Raw genomic sequence first — 19274 nt, forward strand, 5'->3', positions numbered from 1 at the left:
TTTCTTTTATAACTCCTTTTTTTTGGTTGATGGTCAATACTGGTGGTATTGGCCCTGTCTCATGCTGTGTAGTTGAGTGTACGACAGTCGCATCAATTTTACTTTCTCCCCTCAAACTCAAGCTGAAGCTCGAGAAAGAGAGAATATGAGGTGTTGGCCCAGAGAGCCCAAAAACCGCACAGAGAGCAGAGCTTCGTGTCGGTGTTACCGGTTTCGCTATGGGGTGAAGCTTGGCTTACAGCAGATCCGTTTTGGTGTCTGTGTGCCTTGCCTTTTAAGCCCGGCCACCGGGACTGGCAGCTTTCAGATACGTTTTTGCCTCTGCCGCGTTCAGAGTCAGAGTCGGATTTATCGTCGGGGTCTGGGTCTGGAAAAGATCTTGGATCTTGGTCTCCGTTTGTCGGTTTACGGTTTCGTTTTGTGTGTTTCGGTTTCGGTCGCAGATTCAGTTTCAGTTCGTTGGCGCGTTCGCACGGATCGAGACGTGTGCACGGCTTAAATCACACAACTAAAAAATAAATATATATATTAATACATATAGATATATAATACCCCTATTTGGTGGCCAAGATAGGCTCGTCGCTCTGCTATTCGGGTCAATGCTGTGCTCTGCATTGCCAACGTTATGCTAATTACCGAAAGGATACAAATCATAGCATACATCATCGGTTACAATCTCTTTGGCAAGACTCCGTCGCACCGCTGGTGACAAATTCCTCGCCCGGTGCCCCACCCGCCTGTTAAGCGCTAGAAGTAAAAAGAGTTAAAACCAGCCAGGAGAATAGCTAGCAACACATATATTATATATATTACTGATATTTATTTAATATAATATATATATCAAATCAACAAATTTGCAAAACGTGCCAAATATAATTTAAATCTATTTATTTTGTTTAACAAAGAGCTGATAAGTCTTAACCATATAAATTAGTAAGTCGTTTAATTTAAATCCTCATAAAAAAGCCACAACAAAGAAAGTTGCCGCAGGAGCAGCCATTGGCTTCAACATGAAGAAGCCAGAAATGCTGATTAGTTTAATTTTATGGTGAGTTGAACATTCTTAATTAAGCCGTTAATGTTTAATGTGTGAAATGGTGGAGTCAAGAATTAAAATAGCTATTGTTTTTTTTAATGTGCGATTGTACGGATCCTTTTAATTGTTTGACAAATTTAAGATTTTTATCTAATGTTCCAAAACATGTTGTCTTAGCCTTTGGCTTACAAATGGAATTAACAATTATATTTTTACTACCTTACTAGGACAAATGTATTAAAATGTCCTTGTCTTAATCAACCAATTTAATTGCAAGAATATGTAAATCTCAACTTATATGTTTGACCTTAAAAACTAGTTTTTTGGCATATATTTGAAGGCGGGTTTCAGCTGCATTTATGACTTTATTTATGCATTAGCTTGGAGCATTTGAGCTTAGGCCAAATGACCAAATGGCCGGCCTACTACAGTGAGCACGCATAAAAAACACAGATGGCCATTAAAGCAAATTATAGTCTGTAAGGCAGGCGAATACAATTTGGCCATTTGGTCGGGCCGAGAGCATCATTAATCATGAATTTTCTACTCGCCTCGCGTTCAACAAGAAGCGTCAACGGAAGTCAGAGATTGACAGAGTCAGTCAGCTTATCACTGAGCCATTCGACTTCCCCGTTTTAATGGTCCTTGAGGCGTTTCATTAACTCAACACAAAATCGAAAACTAAAAAAACTATATAGAATTTGCATGATGAAAGAGATAAAAACACTCGAATATATCTGCATATAAATATTTATTTGTCGAGGTGTGATCGCCGCTATGACGATCGTGTAATATCGATTCGAAATGGATTTCTTTGCTCGGCGGTGAAAAATCAATTTGAAAAGTTTCACTTTCATTTTTCCCTCTCTTGACTGGGAAGATGCCAAGGCAAATCGAAGAGAAAAAGTTGTCAGCGGCAACAAAAGACTCTTTCGCTTTTTATGTTTGTGTGTCGTGCCAGGTGGTTTTTGGAACGGTTACACAATCATGACTTTATTTTCGTTTTCAGTCCGCGCTGTTCGCCTCTTTTTTTGGGTCTTGTGTTAACCGCATTGACATAATTTCCAGCGTAGGCATCCCAAATAAAAAAATAAAAAAGAAACCGAAGCATAATACTTTACATAATTTTCAGGCATATCCGATTCGTAGGCCTGCAATTAATCTGGCCTTATCGATAAAGACAAGCTCAGCGTCGAAGCCTAGTTTTAATTAACAGATTTTTTGTTCGTTAACTTAACATTCGGCTGCTAAGTGTAGAAAGTTTTCTCCTATCTCCGGTCGCATTAATTTGGCGTTTTGTGTTAATCAGTGTGTTTAAGTTATGCAAATGGGAACGCGGCGTTAGCATTTCGATTATGCAATTGGTTGGATAATCCCCGTAGCCGGCTGGCGACATTGGTGGACCAGGCCGGGCTCACCAGATTCACTATTTTAGAGGCCTTGGCCAGTTGTGACTTCTTTGGCTTAGTCATGCGGCGACGCTCAGAATGCAGCCGAGCAACTTGATTGCTCAGGCAAATTAAGCACAAGTGCTGCCGATTGCCAACTGAACTGCCGACTGCGCTGCCAGATGCTGACATTGTCTAGTTGACACACTTAAGTCACTTAAATGTCGTAGAATTCTTGCTAAAAGTTTTCTCGAGTGTTTTACAGCATACAAACATTTTTAAACACTTTTTGACATTTTTTTTATTGACTGCGGCGTCAAGGTTTGGCGCCCCCTAATGCGATGTTACCGGCTAAAAAAATGTGATTTTTGCGAGCGAAATATTTAAAGTGAATTCGGAGCATTTGCGTGGGTCGAAACGAAAGACTTAGGCAACGAACTTGAATTGACAGTCAGGCTGAAAGCTTCAACGGTAGCAAGGCCAACGCGGATGTGGGTGAATATTATAGGATGAAATGATGGGACACGTGCCCTTAGAGATTATACTTTTCGAAGGTCAGGCGTTCGAATCGAAAAAGAACCAGGAAGGAAGATTTTTTAAGAAGTTTCCATATATCAAACACCAAAAACAAGAACTGATTAAACAAACAAACTAATACAAACAATATTAATAGAGCTTAAACCTAACATAATTGATACCTAACGTAGGAGTATATAAGAGATAAATCAGATAAAAATGATTTGTCTCTATAAGAACGCCAAACATGGAAATTTAGAATTCAAAATAAATATTAGACGATCCTAAGCAAGGTTTTTAAACCCACTTACTATTCCGCATAGCTCTCCCATCATCGTTTATGTGTTTAGTCTGTGATTAATCTATTTCACTGACAAACATTAGCACCTGGCCAAAATTTAAAATTTAAACTTAAACTTAAACTGGCGCCGCCTCTTCGCCTAACACATATTTGAAGATAGAATTAGTCAAGATGTTGTCTAATTTTTTGTGGGCTAGAACTGCTTAAAAATCAATTAGCCAACGTGTATATGATAAATAAGTAATTAAGAGAGCAAAAACAGAACGACGAGTTCAAGGCTAAAACGAAATCTGAAACTGAAACCGAATTCTCTTGGTCGAGAATCGGTTTTTTATGTCTTTTTGTAAATTTAATTTGCAAGTTTCGCCCGTCTTTCGATGCTCTGCCATTTATCATATTTATTTCATTTGTTGTTTGCTGAGTCGAGACACGTTTTTTTATTTATGTCTAAGTCTAATATATTGACTAATTAATCATCGTTTGTCTGGGCTAGAGGTCCAAACATCGAAAGTTGTTCCAGTGAAAAGTTGAATAAACCTTTTGTGTCATTCAGCCCGTGGCAAGATGGCCAAGAATTCCTTTTCTTCCTCGGCCTTCCTGGTGAAAGGCAATCAGAACTAGAGATCGATGTAGTTGTTGACCCTGAGATAGCATGCATAACTCTGTCGTTGGCCAACTCCAAGTGATTCCATAAATCAAGAAGCCGTTGCCCAACTTGTTTTCTGCTCCGCCAAGAATAATTCAAAGCGCACAAATATTTCTGCGAGTGTCCAACTCTGGCAGCGCCTGTCTGACCACTTTGTTCATTTCTACACACATAGGTCCCAAAAAACGGGTTAACCCGAATAAAATAAAAGTATATTGACCAACAAAAAAAATAAGAGAAAAATCTAAAAGGAACGGCCCGCCAATTGTCTTTTTCCATATAGCTCGAAGTCTTTCCCTTCGATACATAAAAATGTGACACAATCAACCGCAACACATTTATAAAATGTGTACCCATGCATATATCTTGTTTGCGACTGGTTTATTTGGGTTAAAAAGAAATTTTTCGGATGCGACTTGAAGAGATAACGGTACAAGGCGTCTGTGAAAAAAAAGCGTCCAAAAGACCAATAACAAAATCTGAAGCAAAATGCCAAGCAGACGAAAGTGAAATTTTTGTTGTTTTCATTGTAAGACGTAATCAACTTCAACAGGATGAAGTGGCCAACAGGCTTGACTGGGCCATATTTTTTCGGTTTTTGAGTAATTTTGCTGTCCAGCAACGGAACTAAGTATTTGTTGATGCGCCCAGCTCTTCAAATGGAGTTAAAAGAGCCTTTTGAGGTTTCATTTGACACTTGCCTGCTGAGTGAAGCTGGCGTCTTCCGTCATTTCAAGGTGCTGCAACAGGTTGCCTTTCTTACATAAGTCGGATGAGGATAGCAATGGAGATGATTATTATACTGGGGTGAGAGATTAGGAGTTTTCCGAATAATTTAGATGGGTTTTTTCTAATTAAAGTTTCACAATCTAAGCTGTGTAAGTTATTTTATAATATTTTTAGTTCCTAATCCCATTTAATTTTTTCTATAAAATATTTTTGGATTTTTTTTTATTTTAAGGTCTGAAAATGTAATCTTCAAAAAAGAAATTATAATTATTAAAAGCCTCTTTTCGATACTATATCCCTATTTAGTGTTCTCTATAAAAATTCTACGTAAAACTACTAAATTTATATGGGCATCTGCACCCTGTTCCCCTTATCGACTTCTATCTTAATGTCCATTCCCAAAAATTCGTATAACTTTCTCACATTTCACCTCAAATTGCCCGAAAAGATTTCACAGCATTTGGCTGCTGGCTAGGTGACACAGAAACATTTTCACCATACAAAGATGGGTGCGTTGTCAATTTTTTTAAATTACTCGACGATTATGAGCGATCATATCGCTATTATCACCTTAATGGGCCGTTTAGAGAGTTCGAGGTCTAAAATTGGGCCAAATAGCCCAATTATATTTTCCCTTTGCCAAACGAGCCGCGACCTTGATGCCGTTAACAAACGGCCATTTGATCGTATATCAAATGAATACTCCCCACCAATTTGCATGCAGGCAACACCCTGTTAGATTGTGAGATACTGGGGCCAAAAAGCTGCTCTACGGATTGTTTACCAATATCAAGTTGTATGCACTTTCGCAATGAAAACGAAAGTTACGCCCCGCTATTCGTTTATTCGTATATCCATATGGCTGTCTGCGGCGCGTGACTTTGCCAGCGTTTACACTTTCTTGCCATAAAAAGCAACGGCCCCATGGGGACACACACTGGCATAGAATTATGATCTTCACGCCTCTTGGCTGTTCACCAGCAACCATCTGCAGCCGCAACTTTGTACTACAGACTTGGCAATGTAACCAATATTCGAAGCCACATCGATGAGTCTTGCTGCAAAAAAAAGAGGTAAACATGAAAATTGCATCATGCCTGCATTTGACGTCGAATGTCGGATGATCATCAAAGTTGCCAATGATCATCGCCATGGTAATGAAGTGCACTTGAAAATTTCTGTATGCAGATCTTCGGTTGGCCCGCTTTTTCGGTGCATATTTCCTCATCCATCCAGAGAAGTGCGGTAAAAACTGAATGAGGGCGTAATGTATTCAATCACGAGTATTTTTCATAGGCTTTTGTCTAGTTTTTGGCCCTGTCTACTCCTACCCATTGTGCAATGTTTAGAGCCAAGAAACTGGCTATGTAATGAACACGACAAAGAAACCACGACGCTGGAGTGAAACAAAAAGTGTTTGGGGAGTGTGTAATGGTGATCACATGACCATCACATGATGCCAGGAAAAAAAGAGACTTGAACTGGGCTTGGGAAAATATTCAAACCGGCTAAGCTGGATATTTTTGGAAATTTTAAGAAATTTTGAAGAAATACATAAACATATTTAAAAATATATGAAAAAGACTAACTGATTAATTTTTTTTAAACGCTCACATACATTTGAGAATATTTCTAACTGACTTAATATTTGTAACACATCAGGCCTGAATCTTAAGTAATCAAACAATATATATAGTATAGGAACATATGTTTAATTTTAAGGGTTTGCAAATATCTGTAATAAATGTATTATATTATATATTATTACATTTTTAAAGATTTTTAAAATAACTTTTTTGATATGTTCTGATACCAATGGCTTATGTTAACCTGGTGAAATTTTTTGAATTTAAATATTTAAATTTTAATATAATACCTCTTTGAACTAGTAGAGTATGCAGGACTCGACTTTGGTTGGAGTTACTTTCGCTTTCTTGTTTTGTTCCCTGCTTTTGTGGTAGTAGTAGTTGCTGTTGCTGCTGTCGCTGGTGTTGCTGATTTTCCGGCTGCCTGTGTTGGTGGTAGGAAATCATGTGCAAAGTCACATGACGATGACGCTACGTGCCTTTGTGGTAATTGCAGCAAGGCATGGATGCCAGGGGGTGTTGCCAGCCGCCGACAGGCGTGCAAATACATAAAGATATAGGTAGCTATACGGATGAAGATATGGGTATACAAGCATATATACAATGTATGTGTTTGGCCCGGTCCGTCTGCATATTTGGCCAGGTGGCAGCGACTGCGGACTGATGATAATGAAAAAGCGACGTCAAACGGCCGTTCGCATGAGTAATGCGCATACCAAACACTCGATGGCTTCCGCAATCGGGTTTATTTGTTATTATTGCTGGGTGCCACACTAACCCATTTGTGTAAGCCTTCTGCGGAGGCATAAGTAATTTTTGTATTGTACCGGCTGCTGTTGCTATTGCTGCATGATTTGGCAATTGGCAGCCAGTCAAGTTTGTTGCCTAAGTCTTTTGTTTTCCCGCTGATTGCGCAAAGCGCGATTGGGGGTGTTCGGAGATTTTCCGTTTCTAAGTATTCCCCTGCAGAGTGCTCATACATATGTGGGTAGTGCCTTATCTAAGGCCACTTAATTCATGAATTGCACAGACAATTAATTCGTGACTCTCAATTGCGCACAGCTACCGAACTATCAGCACTTGCAAATTAAACATAAATCGCTTATCGGCATCGCCGGGAATTTATGCAAATCGAAAAATAGCAGCATAATTTCCAGCCAGCCATCGCTTGTGCAATATTTATTAAATAAGACAAATTAACAATGATTTATTGTAAGCAATTGTGTTGGGCTTATGCAAGCCGCTTGATTGCCAGACAAAAGTCAACTATTTTAGGATTGGCACGCGTTCATCAGCTCTTCAAAGCAACTGGTTTGACTTGTTACATGTGCCATTTGGTATTTTTACAATTCTTACTCACGTGTTTTGTAATTGCCAATCGATCGTCGGTATGACTAACTACCGATTTTAAAACGGCTGTAAACAAAATGCAAATACCACGAGCTGCTGCTTACAATGGGTTTGTGCATCTTAATAATAAGCCTCTCCATCAATATAAACGCAATTATCCCGAAAAAAATGTCGATGTGACCGATAATCGAGTACGATTTTTACGAGGAATTTGACTCAAGCGAATTCTTATAAAATCATCTACCTGTCATATATATGATTACCATACTGGGCGCCGTTTCCGTTTGCCGACCAGTCAGCTGAGCAAACCAAATAAATGTCAAACAAATAAATAAATTTCGCCGAAAACAAGTTCAAGCAATCGCTACGCAAATCAGAAAAATCAGCAAAAATCCCCACGTTCAACTGAAAGGCTTATGACAACTTAAAATCGATCTCTGCTTCCGTTTGTCCATGGAAGCCCATGATTGATAAACCCCACACGAACTTTCCTTTTCAATATTTGATTTATTTAACTGTTGAACCATTTGGATAACAACAAATAGCGCTAGATAAAAATATAAAAAGAAAAAAAAGAAATGCTAACTATTGATGTCATAATGCTGTTAAATAACGTATACGCGGCATGTGCCGTGCATTTCTATTTGCGGTTTTTTTCGACCGCTGTTTTGTTTGTTTGTTTATTTGTTGGTTTTATGGGTGCCATCAGTGGTGAGGCATGACACACATTTTTGCATTTCAGCTGGTGACATAAATACCAGGCGACCCGCTCCGTACCGCATAAAAGCCATAAACAAACAAATGTAAATTGCCAGCACTTCTGCTTTCGCTTTCAGCTCAGTTTCGGCCAAGTTTTTTGAGAGACGTGTCGGCAGTCAAGTTCTGCAAAAGTACAACTAAAAGGGGATTACTCGTGCCCGGTAATAAATTAACTTATGTGTGCCAATTGCCAGCCGACTGCTGCCTGCATATTGGCCAATGAATCCGCATTCGACTGGCCCCAATGGGCAGCCACGCACCTGGCAAATGGGTAATCGCATTACGAATTATTTTCGGTAATCGTTACTTCATTTGGCATTTCTTTTTTATTTTTAATACCAGAATCGCAATAATGAATATGGTTTTGTAATGGGTTTCGCGTGATTGCGAATAAATGGGAGAGATTTGTGTACACGAAACAGTGACCCAAATTACCTCATAATTACCAAGATTATGTGCCGAGGATGCCACACCTCATACATCTTAGCCATGGAAAACTCCAACCATAATTAACCCAATCATTTCCTGCGGTTTTTTCACCCCTCAACAAAACAGATTTATGTGGCTCTTGAACTCTAGACAAGTTTATAGACCAAACATTGCTATCTTCAATCATTAAAATCGACTGGAAGCGGTCACTTAAAAGTTACCAAAAACATACAAAAGCCTTGAACATTCGTCTAAACAATCCGAACGAAATACCACAAATTACGTTCAACTTTTAAAAGAGTGCTAAATAAAATAAGCAAAAATAAAACCAATTAAACAAAAACCAGAAAGTTAACTCTGCTTGAATATAATTTTGTATCAGTGGAGTTTGGCAAAAAATTGTATGTAGGGGAAGGTGAGGACGTTTACCCAAAAAAATTGAAATGAGCTCATTAGGCGGGTTCTAAAAGCGGATCTTCTACGCCCACATCCACCAGATTGCAGAGTGTTGCATAATCTTGGATCTTGACGTCAAGCGCATATAAATTGCATATTGTTGCTGTTGACAAAAGACTTCAATTCCGAAATTAATGTCAATGCAACCACAAAAGAAACTCCGTCACGTGAGCCGAGGCGGCTGGCCGAAATCAATAGAATAGCATAATGACAGGCCAACAAAGTGCGGCTTAATAAGCCATTCAGTCAATCAGCCAGTCAGTCACTCAGTCAGTCAGTCAAAGCCTTTTGGGGGCAGTCGGCGTCATTGTTCATAATTCGAAATTGATTTGTTCGACAGACGTTTCTCATATCCGGTTAGGCAGAAAATCGCAGACCTACGCCTCCTCTATTATTTAGCTTTTTATATGCATGGTTTCAGTTTCGGTTTAATTATCAGTGTGAGCAAACGACGTCGTTGTGAGAAAACTTGTAATTAAATGCCGGAAAATGCAGTACGAGCTCATGAATGAATGAAACGGAGACGATTCCGCGCAATTTACAATCACGTTGTCGGAGTTTTTGGGTTAAACCTAGTTGTGATAACAAAATAGCAGGAAAAACCTTTGTAAAAGTTTTTAATATTTTTGGGTAAAGCCAACAGATTAGCAATTATTGTGTCGGGAAATTTAACCCGGAAAGAAAGTACCTGTTTCGATAGTTGTTTTGATGAGTAAGCAATCGTCTAAAGCCTATTAACGAGTGATTTAATTGTATTTTATTCAAAAGCTTTGTTTAATGGCTTGGTTGCATTATAATGAATGAGAAGAATAAAACTGGCATTATTTTCATATTCTCTCTTTCTTAATGAAAACTAGTTTTTATTTAAGAGAATATGAAGATCTAAAATTAAATTCTTCGTTTCAAATTAATTATGAAAAGCATGTGATAAAGACATTAGGGGTTAGATTGCTTGTTTATGTTTAAAATTCGTGATTTTAAAGGTCATACTATAGACATCTTGGCATTAAAGTGAATTTTGTTAACTGTGGAAGCTTTCGGATTTGTGAAACGCACTTCTTAAATAAATTTATTTTATTTCCCTTAGACTGGACTCGACCATTGATAATATTGATTTATTTATTACTCATTGTTAAAATATGTTACTAATTTATTATCCTTCCTCTTGTAATTTCCAGGTGCCTTTGCGCTCCCAGTCTGACACTTCGTATCCCCGAGGACCTGGAGAATGCGGCCATCAATGCCCTGAGCTCCGAGCGTGCCCGTTCCCTGACCCAATGCGGATCCTCCGATGAGGGAGAGGGCAGTGTGGCCGGCGACTATGATGTTTGCCCGCCGAGCAAGTACCGCCAGCCGACCGCCGAGTGCAACAATGTGTCCCACCGGAAGTGGGGTGCCCGAGGGGATATCTTCCAACGCCTCTTGGTGGCCGATTATGCCGATGGCGTTAGCCAGCCGAGGACCTCCAAGGGAACCCATGCTCTACCCGATGCCGAGCTGGTGATCGAGCAACTACAGCGCCATGTGGAGGGTGAACTGCGCCATGCCCACATCACGGCCATGCTGCCCGCCTGGGGTCAACTGCTGGCCAATGACCTGGTCGAGGTCGGACAGCTGCCCATCTCCGGAAAGTGCTGCGAACGCGACTCCGCCGTCAAGGATCCCAGCGAGCTGCAGCAGTGCTTCGTTCGGGCGGGTCCCGATTGCAAGGAGTACAAGCGATCCGCACCAGGATTCGATGCGGAGGCGTGCCAGAAACGTAGGTCTAAGCCAAAGAAAAATTGGGAAAGGAAAAGAGCTAAGACCAAATGGTCTCCGTTTTTTTACTTATTGAAGAAAAAACGTTCTTAAAATCAAGAGAAATGTGTTCTCAAATATGTTTTTCAACTGAAGATTTGTGAATAGGAAATAAGGAAGTATCGCAAATGGGGAACACCTAATCTCTATTTGAGATTGATTTTGGCCTACTTATAAAACCGAGAGAATGGCATTAAGAACTTTTTTTCTTCTGTGTGAAGAGATTTGACGAATTCGAAGTAGTGCGTAAAATAAATCATCTTTTTTTGCAGACACTCGCCAGCAGATGAACATTGCCTCGGCTTATATCGATGGCTCTGGATTGTATGGCTCTACTCGCCATGAATTCGACCAGCTGCGCACCTACATCAGTGGAGGAGTCAAGGTGGAGTCCTGCAAGTACTGCCAAGTGGCCGGAGCCACCGGAGCCCTGCATCGTGCCCTTCTGCAGCAGCACAATAACATTGGCGAGCGATTGGCGCACATCAATCCCGATTGGTCCGAGGAGGATGTGTTCCTGGAGGCCAGGAGAATCATTACGGCCACCATTCAGCACATCACCTACAACGAGTTCCTTCCCCTGGTTTTGGGACAGGAGACGACGGCCAAGGAGGGTCTGCGACTAACGCCCGAGAAGCACTCGAGCAACTACTCCAGCTCGGTAAGGGGAGGCATCTACAATGAGTTCGCCACCGCCGCCATGCCCGCCTTCTGGAGCATGTATCCCCCGGAGATGCTGGCCAAGAAGATGTCCGCCCACGAACTGTTGTCCATTGCCGCCCTGCAAAAGTCCCTGGTGCCCAGTCAAACTAATGCCGAAGGCTGGTCCGAGTTGGCCCTGGCTGTCCATCGTGGTCGTGACCACGGAGTGGCCTCCTATGTCCACGCCCTGGATCTCTGCGAGCGTCGTTTTGCCGACCAGGCTGCTGCCAATGTGAGCTTCGATACTCTGGCCCAGGTGTCCAACATTCCCGAGGAGTACATCACCAATCTGCGTGACATTTACCAGTGAGTTTTTATGGCACTTTTAAATTATGGACCCCCATTTTAAACCGAACCTTTTAAATACCGGTTTAGTTCAGTTTTTTGGCAAATTGAAATGATTTTAATGTACCATTAAATAAATTCCAAATTGGGCTTCTTTTTATTCTAAATTAATCCAAATAAGTGTAAAATCATTAAAAACCCAAAATGAATTTTTTATTAATACAACATTTAAAAATGAAACATGTTTGTTCACTTTTTTTAATATAAATAAGATCAATACCAAATCCACACTCAATTTATATATTCTGCATTATACTCTATATTTACTTTTTCATTTTTTTTAATACTTGTAAAATTGATAATTATAACTTATATATACTGCATTAAAAATGTACACAGTGTGGTTAATTTTATTATGTTCAAGTGATATAAAGTTTTTATATTTATAATTTTCTCTTTTAGAAACGCTGAGGATGTTGATTTGTTGGTTGGTGCCCTGCTTGAAGAGCCCGTGGTTGGGGCCCTCTTTGGACCCACTATCAGCTGTCTGCTGACCCTGCAGTTCGAGCAACTGAAGCAGACCGATCGCTTCTGGTACGAGAACGAGATCCCGCCGTCTTCCTTCACTTTGGACCAGCTGAAGAGCATTCGTCAGACTTCCCTTTCCGGTTTGCTGTGTGGATCCCATCAAGTGAGCACTGCCCAGTCCAAGGCTTTCATTCTAGAAGACAACTACCTGTGAGTAATAAATGGTTATATTATTAAGATCATAAATTCTAGAGCCTTGTCTCTTTTTTTAGTAACTCAATTTTGGACTGCGATCAGCTGCCCAAGTTCGATCTGAAGCCCTGGCAAGTGAATCCCGAGGATGAGGTTCATGTGGAGCACGTGGAAGTTGAACCAGCTACCAAGGAAGCCATTGCCGAGCTGAGTCCCGAGCTCATCGAGGCTGCTGTGGAACGTGCCAAGCAGGAATTGGAGGAACGCAAGCGTTTCGAGTACGAAGTGTGGCGTACAAGTAGGTTTTATATGATTTTTGATAAAAATTTAAACTAATATCATACCCATTTCCTTTCCAGAGGGTGGCATCAGTGCCCGCTCCCCCGATGGCACTGCTGCCTCTTTCAGCAAGGCCAACTTGGCTGCCCTGAACCTGGCCAACTCCTCGCTGATCTTCGAGCTGACCTCCAATGAGATTGTGAAGTCCCTTAATCACATCACCAGACGCAAGCGTCAGATCTTCAATCCCAACCAGAATGCTTTTAATCGCAACGAACTGACTGATACCCTGCAAACGGTGGACATTAGTGGTCTGCTTGGCGGTGCCCAGAAGCCACTGGATGAGTGCCCCGAACCCAATCAGCAGTGCGATGCCAACTCTCCATTCCGCACCATGTCCGGAAAGTGCAACAATCTGCGTAATCCCAACTGGGGCAAGTCGCTGACCACTTTCTCCCGCCTGCTGCCCGCTCAGTATGAGGATGGTATTTCGGCACCCCGAGTTACTGGAGTGACTGGAACCCAGTTGCCCAATCCCCGTACCATTTCCACTACCATCCATCCTGATATCTCGAACCTGCACACTCGCTACTCCCTGATGGTGATGCAGTTCGCCCAGTTTGTCGATCACGATTTGACTTTGACCCCAATCCACAAGGGTTTCCACGAGTCCATCCCCAGTTGCCGACCCTGCAACTCCCGCCAGACAGTCCACCCTGAGTGTAATCCCTTCCCGGTGCCCGCCGGTGACTTCTATTATCCCGAGGTGAATGTTACGAGTGGCGAGCGATTCTGCTTCCCCTCGATGAGATCGCTGCCTGGCCAGCAATCTCTGGGTCCCCGCGACCAGATCAACCAGAACACTCACTTCTTGGATGGTTCCATGGTTTATGGCGAGACCACTTGTCTGTCAAGCAAACTGAGAGGATTCTCCGGACGGATGAACAGCACCCAGTTGAGGGGCAAGGAACTGCTGCCCCTGGGACCCCATCCCGAGTGCAAATCCCGCAACGGTCTGTGCTTCTATGGAGGCGATGATCGTGCCTCCGAGCAGCCAGGTCTGACTGCCATCCACACTGCCTTTCTGCGTGAGCATAACCGGATTGTCGAGGGTCTCCGCGGAGTGAATCCCCACTGGAATGGAGAGCAGCTTTTCCATCATGCCCGTAAAATTGTTGGTGCCCAGGTGCAACATATTGTGTTCAATGAGTTCCTGCCCCGTATCCTCAGCTGGAATGCCGTCAATCTGTATGGCCTGAAGCTCCTGCCCCAGGGATACTACAAGGATTACAACCCATCCTGCTCACCGATTGTCTTCAATGAATTTGCAGCTGCTGCCTTCCGTATTGGACACTCCCTGCTGCGTCCCCATATTCCTCGTCTGAGTGTCCAGCACCAGCCTGTGGAACCTCCACTACTTTTGCGCGATGGCTTCTTCCGCATGGATGCCCTCCTGCAGCCTGGAATTATTGATGAAATCCTGCGTGGTCTGGTGGCCACTCCTATGGAGACCCTAGATCAGTTCATCACCGGAGAGGTGACCAACCATCTGTTCGAGGACCGCAAGATTCCCTTCTCCGGCATTGACTTGATCGCTCTGAATATCCAGAGGGGTAAGTTTTAATAATTCATCTGATTTTTCTGGAGGAGATTTAATAACTTTAATTGTTATCCTCCAGCTCGTGACCATGGAATCCCCTCATACAACAACTACCGTGCCCTTTGCAACCTGAAACGCGCCACCAACTGGAACGATCTGAGCCGGGAGATTCCCACGGAGGTGATCAACCGCTTCCAAAAGGTCTATGCCAGCGTGGATGATATCGATCTGTTCCCTGGCGCCATGACGGAGCGTCCTCTTCAGGGCGGTCTGGTGGGACCCACCTTGGCCTGCATCATTGGCATCCAGTTCAGGCAGCTGAGGAAATGCGATCGCTTCTGGTACGAGAACCAGAACCCAGAGGTCAAGTTCACGGAGGCTCAGCTGGCTGAGGTCCGCAAGGTGACGCTGGCCAAGATTGTGTGCGAGAACCTGGAGATCACCGGAGATATGCAGCGTGCTGCCTTCGACTTGCCCAGCAATTTCCTGTGAGTGCTTATATTTTTAATTTTCTTAATTTTTAAATTACTAATTATTATGTTTCTTAATTATTTTTAAAGAAACCCACGTGTGCCCTGCGCCTCCATGCCCCAGATTGACTTGAATGCCTGGCGTGAAAATGTCCAGGGCTGTCAGATTGGCAACCGTAATGTTCGTGTGGGCGAATCTGCCTTCCCATCGCCCTGCACTAGTTGTGTTTGCTCTGCCGAAGGGGTAAGTCCTTAAATAATCCTTGAAGTAAGATTTTCTAAACGTTTTTTTCCCCTTTTAGGCCCAGTGTGCCTCTCTGCGCATCACCGACTGCGGCCAGTTGATCCGCCAGTGGCCCAAGGAAGCCATTCTGCGCGACGAGGTGTGTAACTCGCAGTGCGGCATTTACCTCACCGGCCAGCAGGCCAGTGGCTTCAATCCCCAACAGCGACAGGGTCAGGCTCAGCCTCGTGTCACCCGATCCCGCAACCAGAATCTCTTCAAGTTCCCCGACCTGACGCCCTTCATTGCTTCCCTGTAAAATCCAGGAAGCCAATCAATCAATTTTGAGTGCGGAGGAGTAAGCAAAAGCGATCAATAATGGCGTATTTTGTGAATAACTCTAGCGTTTGTACATATGATTCTTTGTTGTTTGCTTACCTAAAGACTTGTCCAATGCATAAGCGAGATCTATATACATACATATACTCGCCAGTTCTGTACGTCATAAGATACAAAACACTCGGCCCCATCATCAGACATTTGTTGAGCGCAGTGTCCTAGTTATATCCTAATTAAAGTTACAGCATAACTATTAACAAATTATAATAAACACTTATGTGAGTGAAATAACAACTGATTGTTTCTATTGTATTTCTACACCTCGTTGGTCGAGTCCAAGATCACTAATCTTAGTGCACTTATATTTTGACTAGTTCCCGAAACACTTTAATGTTAGCCACCCTTTTAAAACTAATAGTTCCAACATCAGGTCCTCAGGTTACCAAATCAATGCTATTCTAAGCAGTACCCAATCTATAAAAAAGATACTTCAAAGGATCAAAATTCTGTCTCTCAAAAACAATGCATGCAAAGTAGTAGAAAGATTTAGATATATCCAAGGAATAAAACACAATTATTAGATATTATGTTGCTTTATTTAGTTTTGCCTTATTGAACATGGTCCTTTACAGCAAATATTTTGTGTATTTTCGATAGGTTTCTCTATAATGCCGACAATAAATAACAAAACTCACAAAGTACAATTTAATCTAAAGAAGGATTATATGAATTTATATAGACGCATCTGCTAAATATGTACGAGCAGTGGGTCCAAGTGACACCCACACACAGAACGTTAGACGTGCTGATGTGATGGTACAAGGACCTTCCAAGATGCTCCCTAGATGGTCTGGGTTTTGCACATTAGGCCAGCCCATTGAGGCCATCGAGTACATAGGTAGATACACATACATTTCTTACTATCGCATAACATTACAATTATTTAAATTCGAAAAGAGCGCAGAGATGGGTAAGATCAAAGCGCTTAGTGTTTGTTTTGTTTTCTGGTTTCTTGTTTCGGGTGTACTATTAAGGGTATTCACTATAATCTAGGGTCGCGATCGGATCGGTTTTTCGTTACTCGACAGCTAACATCATCACTAAGCGGTTGGTTAATGCTACTAAAGTTAGACTTTTGGTACCCATAGAGATAATTCAACTAACGTTTACAGTTATACAGTGTTATCGTACTCGTATATGTATGTGTTTCGGGACATTACAATACTTTTATCCTTGCTGTGTTTTCAATCGAAGATGAGCGTTACTTGCAAGCAAACGACAATTGGAGAATTCACTACTCTTCCCTTTTTTTTTTGGTACAATTTTTCTTTTGTTTCTTTTGTTGGTTGGTGCTTAAACATCTAGAGAATTTGACTTCTTTGCATTATCATTAACTAACGCTGACGGTATGAACTAAATATTTAAGTTAAAAGACACACAGATCAAAATATACACATACATAAGAATATATACGAATTACATACGTTTATAGGAATCTTTCTATTTAGTTTTAGTTGTAGGCTATTAAATTGCTGTGCCACAATTTTCTTATGGTATGTGTTTAACCTTTCATTATCCTTTCCTACTGCACTGCGATACTGTTGCTCAAAGTGGATATTATATACAAGATGAGAGTGGGTGGTTGTTTTGTGTGTGTGGCGATAAAGATGAGGTGGATAGAACTATGTACATATTGAAGATATGCTAGTGTGATCTAGAATTCTCGATACAGTGGTTTTTGTTTAGAAAACACTTTTCAAGAGATAGGACCAATACAAGTGTCTTGCATAATTTCAGACATCACAAATATGTTTAAAGAGTTTTCTGTTTAACTATTAGATCCCTTATCTCTTACTATATGAGTTTCTAGGAACACACCAGATTGGGATGTATTTATTTTTCAGCCGCCACAGCGGTGGCCCCATTGCTGTTTGTCTCCGAATGACGACGCGCCAGGAGATGATGATGATGATGATGATGATGATTTTGATAGCTGCCGAAGGGCAACGGCAACCCATGACCATTTTGTGGGCCTCCAATGCCGTTGGCAAAGGGCAGGCCATCGAGATTTCCGAGTTTGCCCACGATTTTTGGTATCCTATCACTATCCGTCGCCAGCAGCGGTGTTGTCAGGCTGATTAGGCCACTTCCACCGATGCTGGCACTGCCAATCCCGATCCCATGCTGGCCATGATTGTGATGCGAGTGATGATGATGATGGTGGTTATGGTTGTGGTTGTGGCTGTGATTATGACTATGGTGATGGCTGTGGTTATTGATCACGGGCGTGCTTTTGCAGAGAGCAGCGTTGTTTCCATTCTTTGCCCTGCCATCCAGCTCGAGTTCCTGGGCGCCACGCAGAGAGCTCGTCTTGCGAATCTGCAGCCCGCTGCGGGAATGGTCGCAACTCTTGCAACGTTGCTTTTGGGATTGAACCTGGTTGGTTGACTGCCTTTGCAAGGCATTCAAATTGGCAGCCACCAGCCTGGCCTGAAGGGTTTTCGAGGGCGAAACTGGCGTGCTGTCATCCTCGCCGGTGGGCGGTGGCGTTGATAGGCGACTGGAGGCGGTCGAGGAGCTGCAGGTACTGTTCGAGGCCTCCTCCACTTCGTCATCGAGACCATTCTCCTCCTTAGCCTTCGCCTTCGCATCATCATCATCATCACTGGGCTGGGTGCTGGTGGGATGAGAAGCGACGGCAATGTTCTTATTAGTGGTGCTGTTGGTGCTGGCAACATTTGGGCCATTTACGCTTGTTTGCTCCGCTGTCACTGGCACTTCCGCTTCCGGCGCAGCCACATCATCATCACTCATCGCCTTGCAGTCACCGTTCGATATCACATTTTTCTGCTGCTCCTCCCCTGGCTCCTGATCCTGACTAGCTTTGGATTTCACAACATCGGCCAGATCGATCCAATGACCGCGGTTATCGCGCACGCCCTCCACAAGAGGCTCCAGCTTGTCGGAGAGGGTGGCGAAGGCCTGTTAGGTTCAACAGAAATTATTATACAATTAATATATAAGTAAACAGCCCATACAAACCTCATAGATTGGCAAGCAAATGGAGTCAATAAAGTTGACTTGCATCATGGGCAGCTCATCCTCCTTCTCGCGATTCATGATGTCCTAAAAAGACGAATTTCTCTTTAAACTTTTACTTTTTTTTTAGTTTTTTCTAACTTACAATAGGAGTTATGTTCAGCTCCTGCTTCTCCATGTCGCCCTGCTCGAAGAACTCCGAACTAACCAAATCGGCCACACGCTTTTCGATCTCCCACGGCTTCGTGATGGCCGACAAATCACAGACAGTCATGCTCATGGCACGCAAAAGTGCGCGCGGCTCCTCGGCCACCCAATGGCTTACCGGTTGGTCCACACTCTCCAAGAAAGGTCCTCGTTTCCTGTTTAATAAATAGAGAAATTAAAAACTAACTTATTAAATATATGTTTCACCCAAACTCACTTGAAATACACTGCCAAATCAGTGGACAAAATAGCATCTTCCAACACCCTTATAACGCGACAATAATCATCGGAGGATAGATTAGCCAGGATTTGATTTCCAGGACTATTCAAGATCATTAGACACTGATCAAAGTGATGATGCTCCATTGTGGAGGTGGAGTACAGCTGCGCCAAAGGCGACGAGGCCCTAAAAAAATT

General features: G+C 42.4%; 2 protein-coding genes across 4 annotated transcripts in view; one reads left to right on the forward strand and one right to left on the reverse strand.

Annotated features, from left to right (window-relative positions):
• Positions 1-309: 309 nt before the first annotated feature.
• LOC108021574 (peroxidasin homolog pxn-1) lies at positions 310-15661 on the forward strand. The gene is made up of 9 exons (XM_017090356.4): positions 310-1048; positions 10375-10955; positions 11266-12001; positions 12443-12718; positions 12781-12998; positions 13060-14592; positions 14659-15067; positions 15140-15293; positions 15352-15661. The coding sequence occupies exons 1-9, from the start codon at positions 1011-1013 to the stop codon at positions 15589-15591; spliced, it is 4185 nt and encodes a 1394-aa protein (XP_016945845.3). The 5' UTR covers positions 310-1010; the 3' UTR covers positions 15592-15661.
• Positions 15662-17444: 1783 nt separating this feature from the next.
• Pde11 (Phosphodiesterase 11) overlaps positions 17445-19274 on the reverse strand; it is a 45927-nt gene continuing 44097 nt past the window's right edge. For 2 of the 3 annotated variants that reach the window (XM_036812818.3, XM_036812817.3), the window contains 4 exons: positions 19075-19263; positions 18796-19012; positions 18654-18737; positions 17445-18593 (listed from right to left, as the gene is read on the reverse strand). In XM_036812818.3, coding sequence (XP_036668713.3) covers positions 17505-18593; positions 18654-18737; positions 18796-19012; positions 19075-19263 — 1579 coding nt within the window. In that variant the 3' untranslated portion in view covers positions 17445-17504. The remainder of the gene's footprint in view (positions 18594-18653; positions 18738-18795; positions 19013-19074; positions 19264-19274) is intronic. The other variant, XM_036812819.3, reaches the window with a different exon arrangement.

Source organism: Drosophila suzukii, chromosome 2L (assembly GCF_043229965.1).
Source record: "Drosophila suzukii chromosome 2L, CBGP_Dsuzu_IsoJpt1.0, whole genome shotgun sequence".
Lineage (NCBI taxonomy): Eukaryota > Metazoa > Arthropoda > Insecta > Diptera > Drosophilidae > Drosophila > Drosophila suzukii.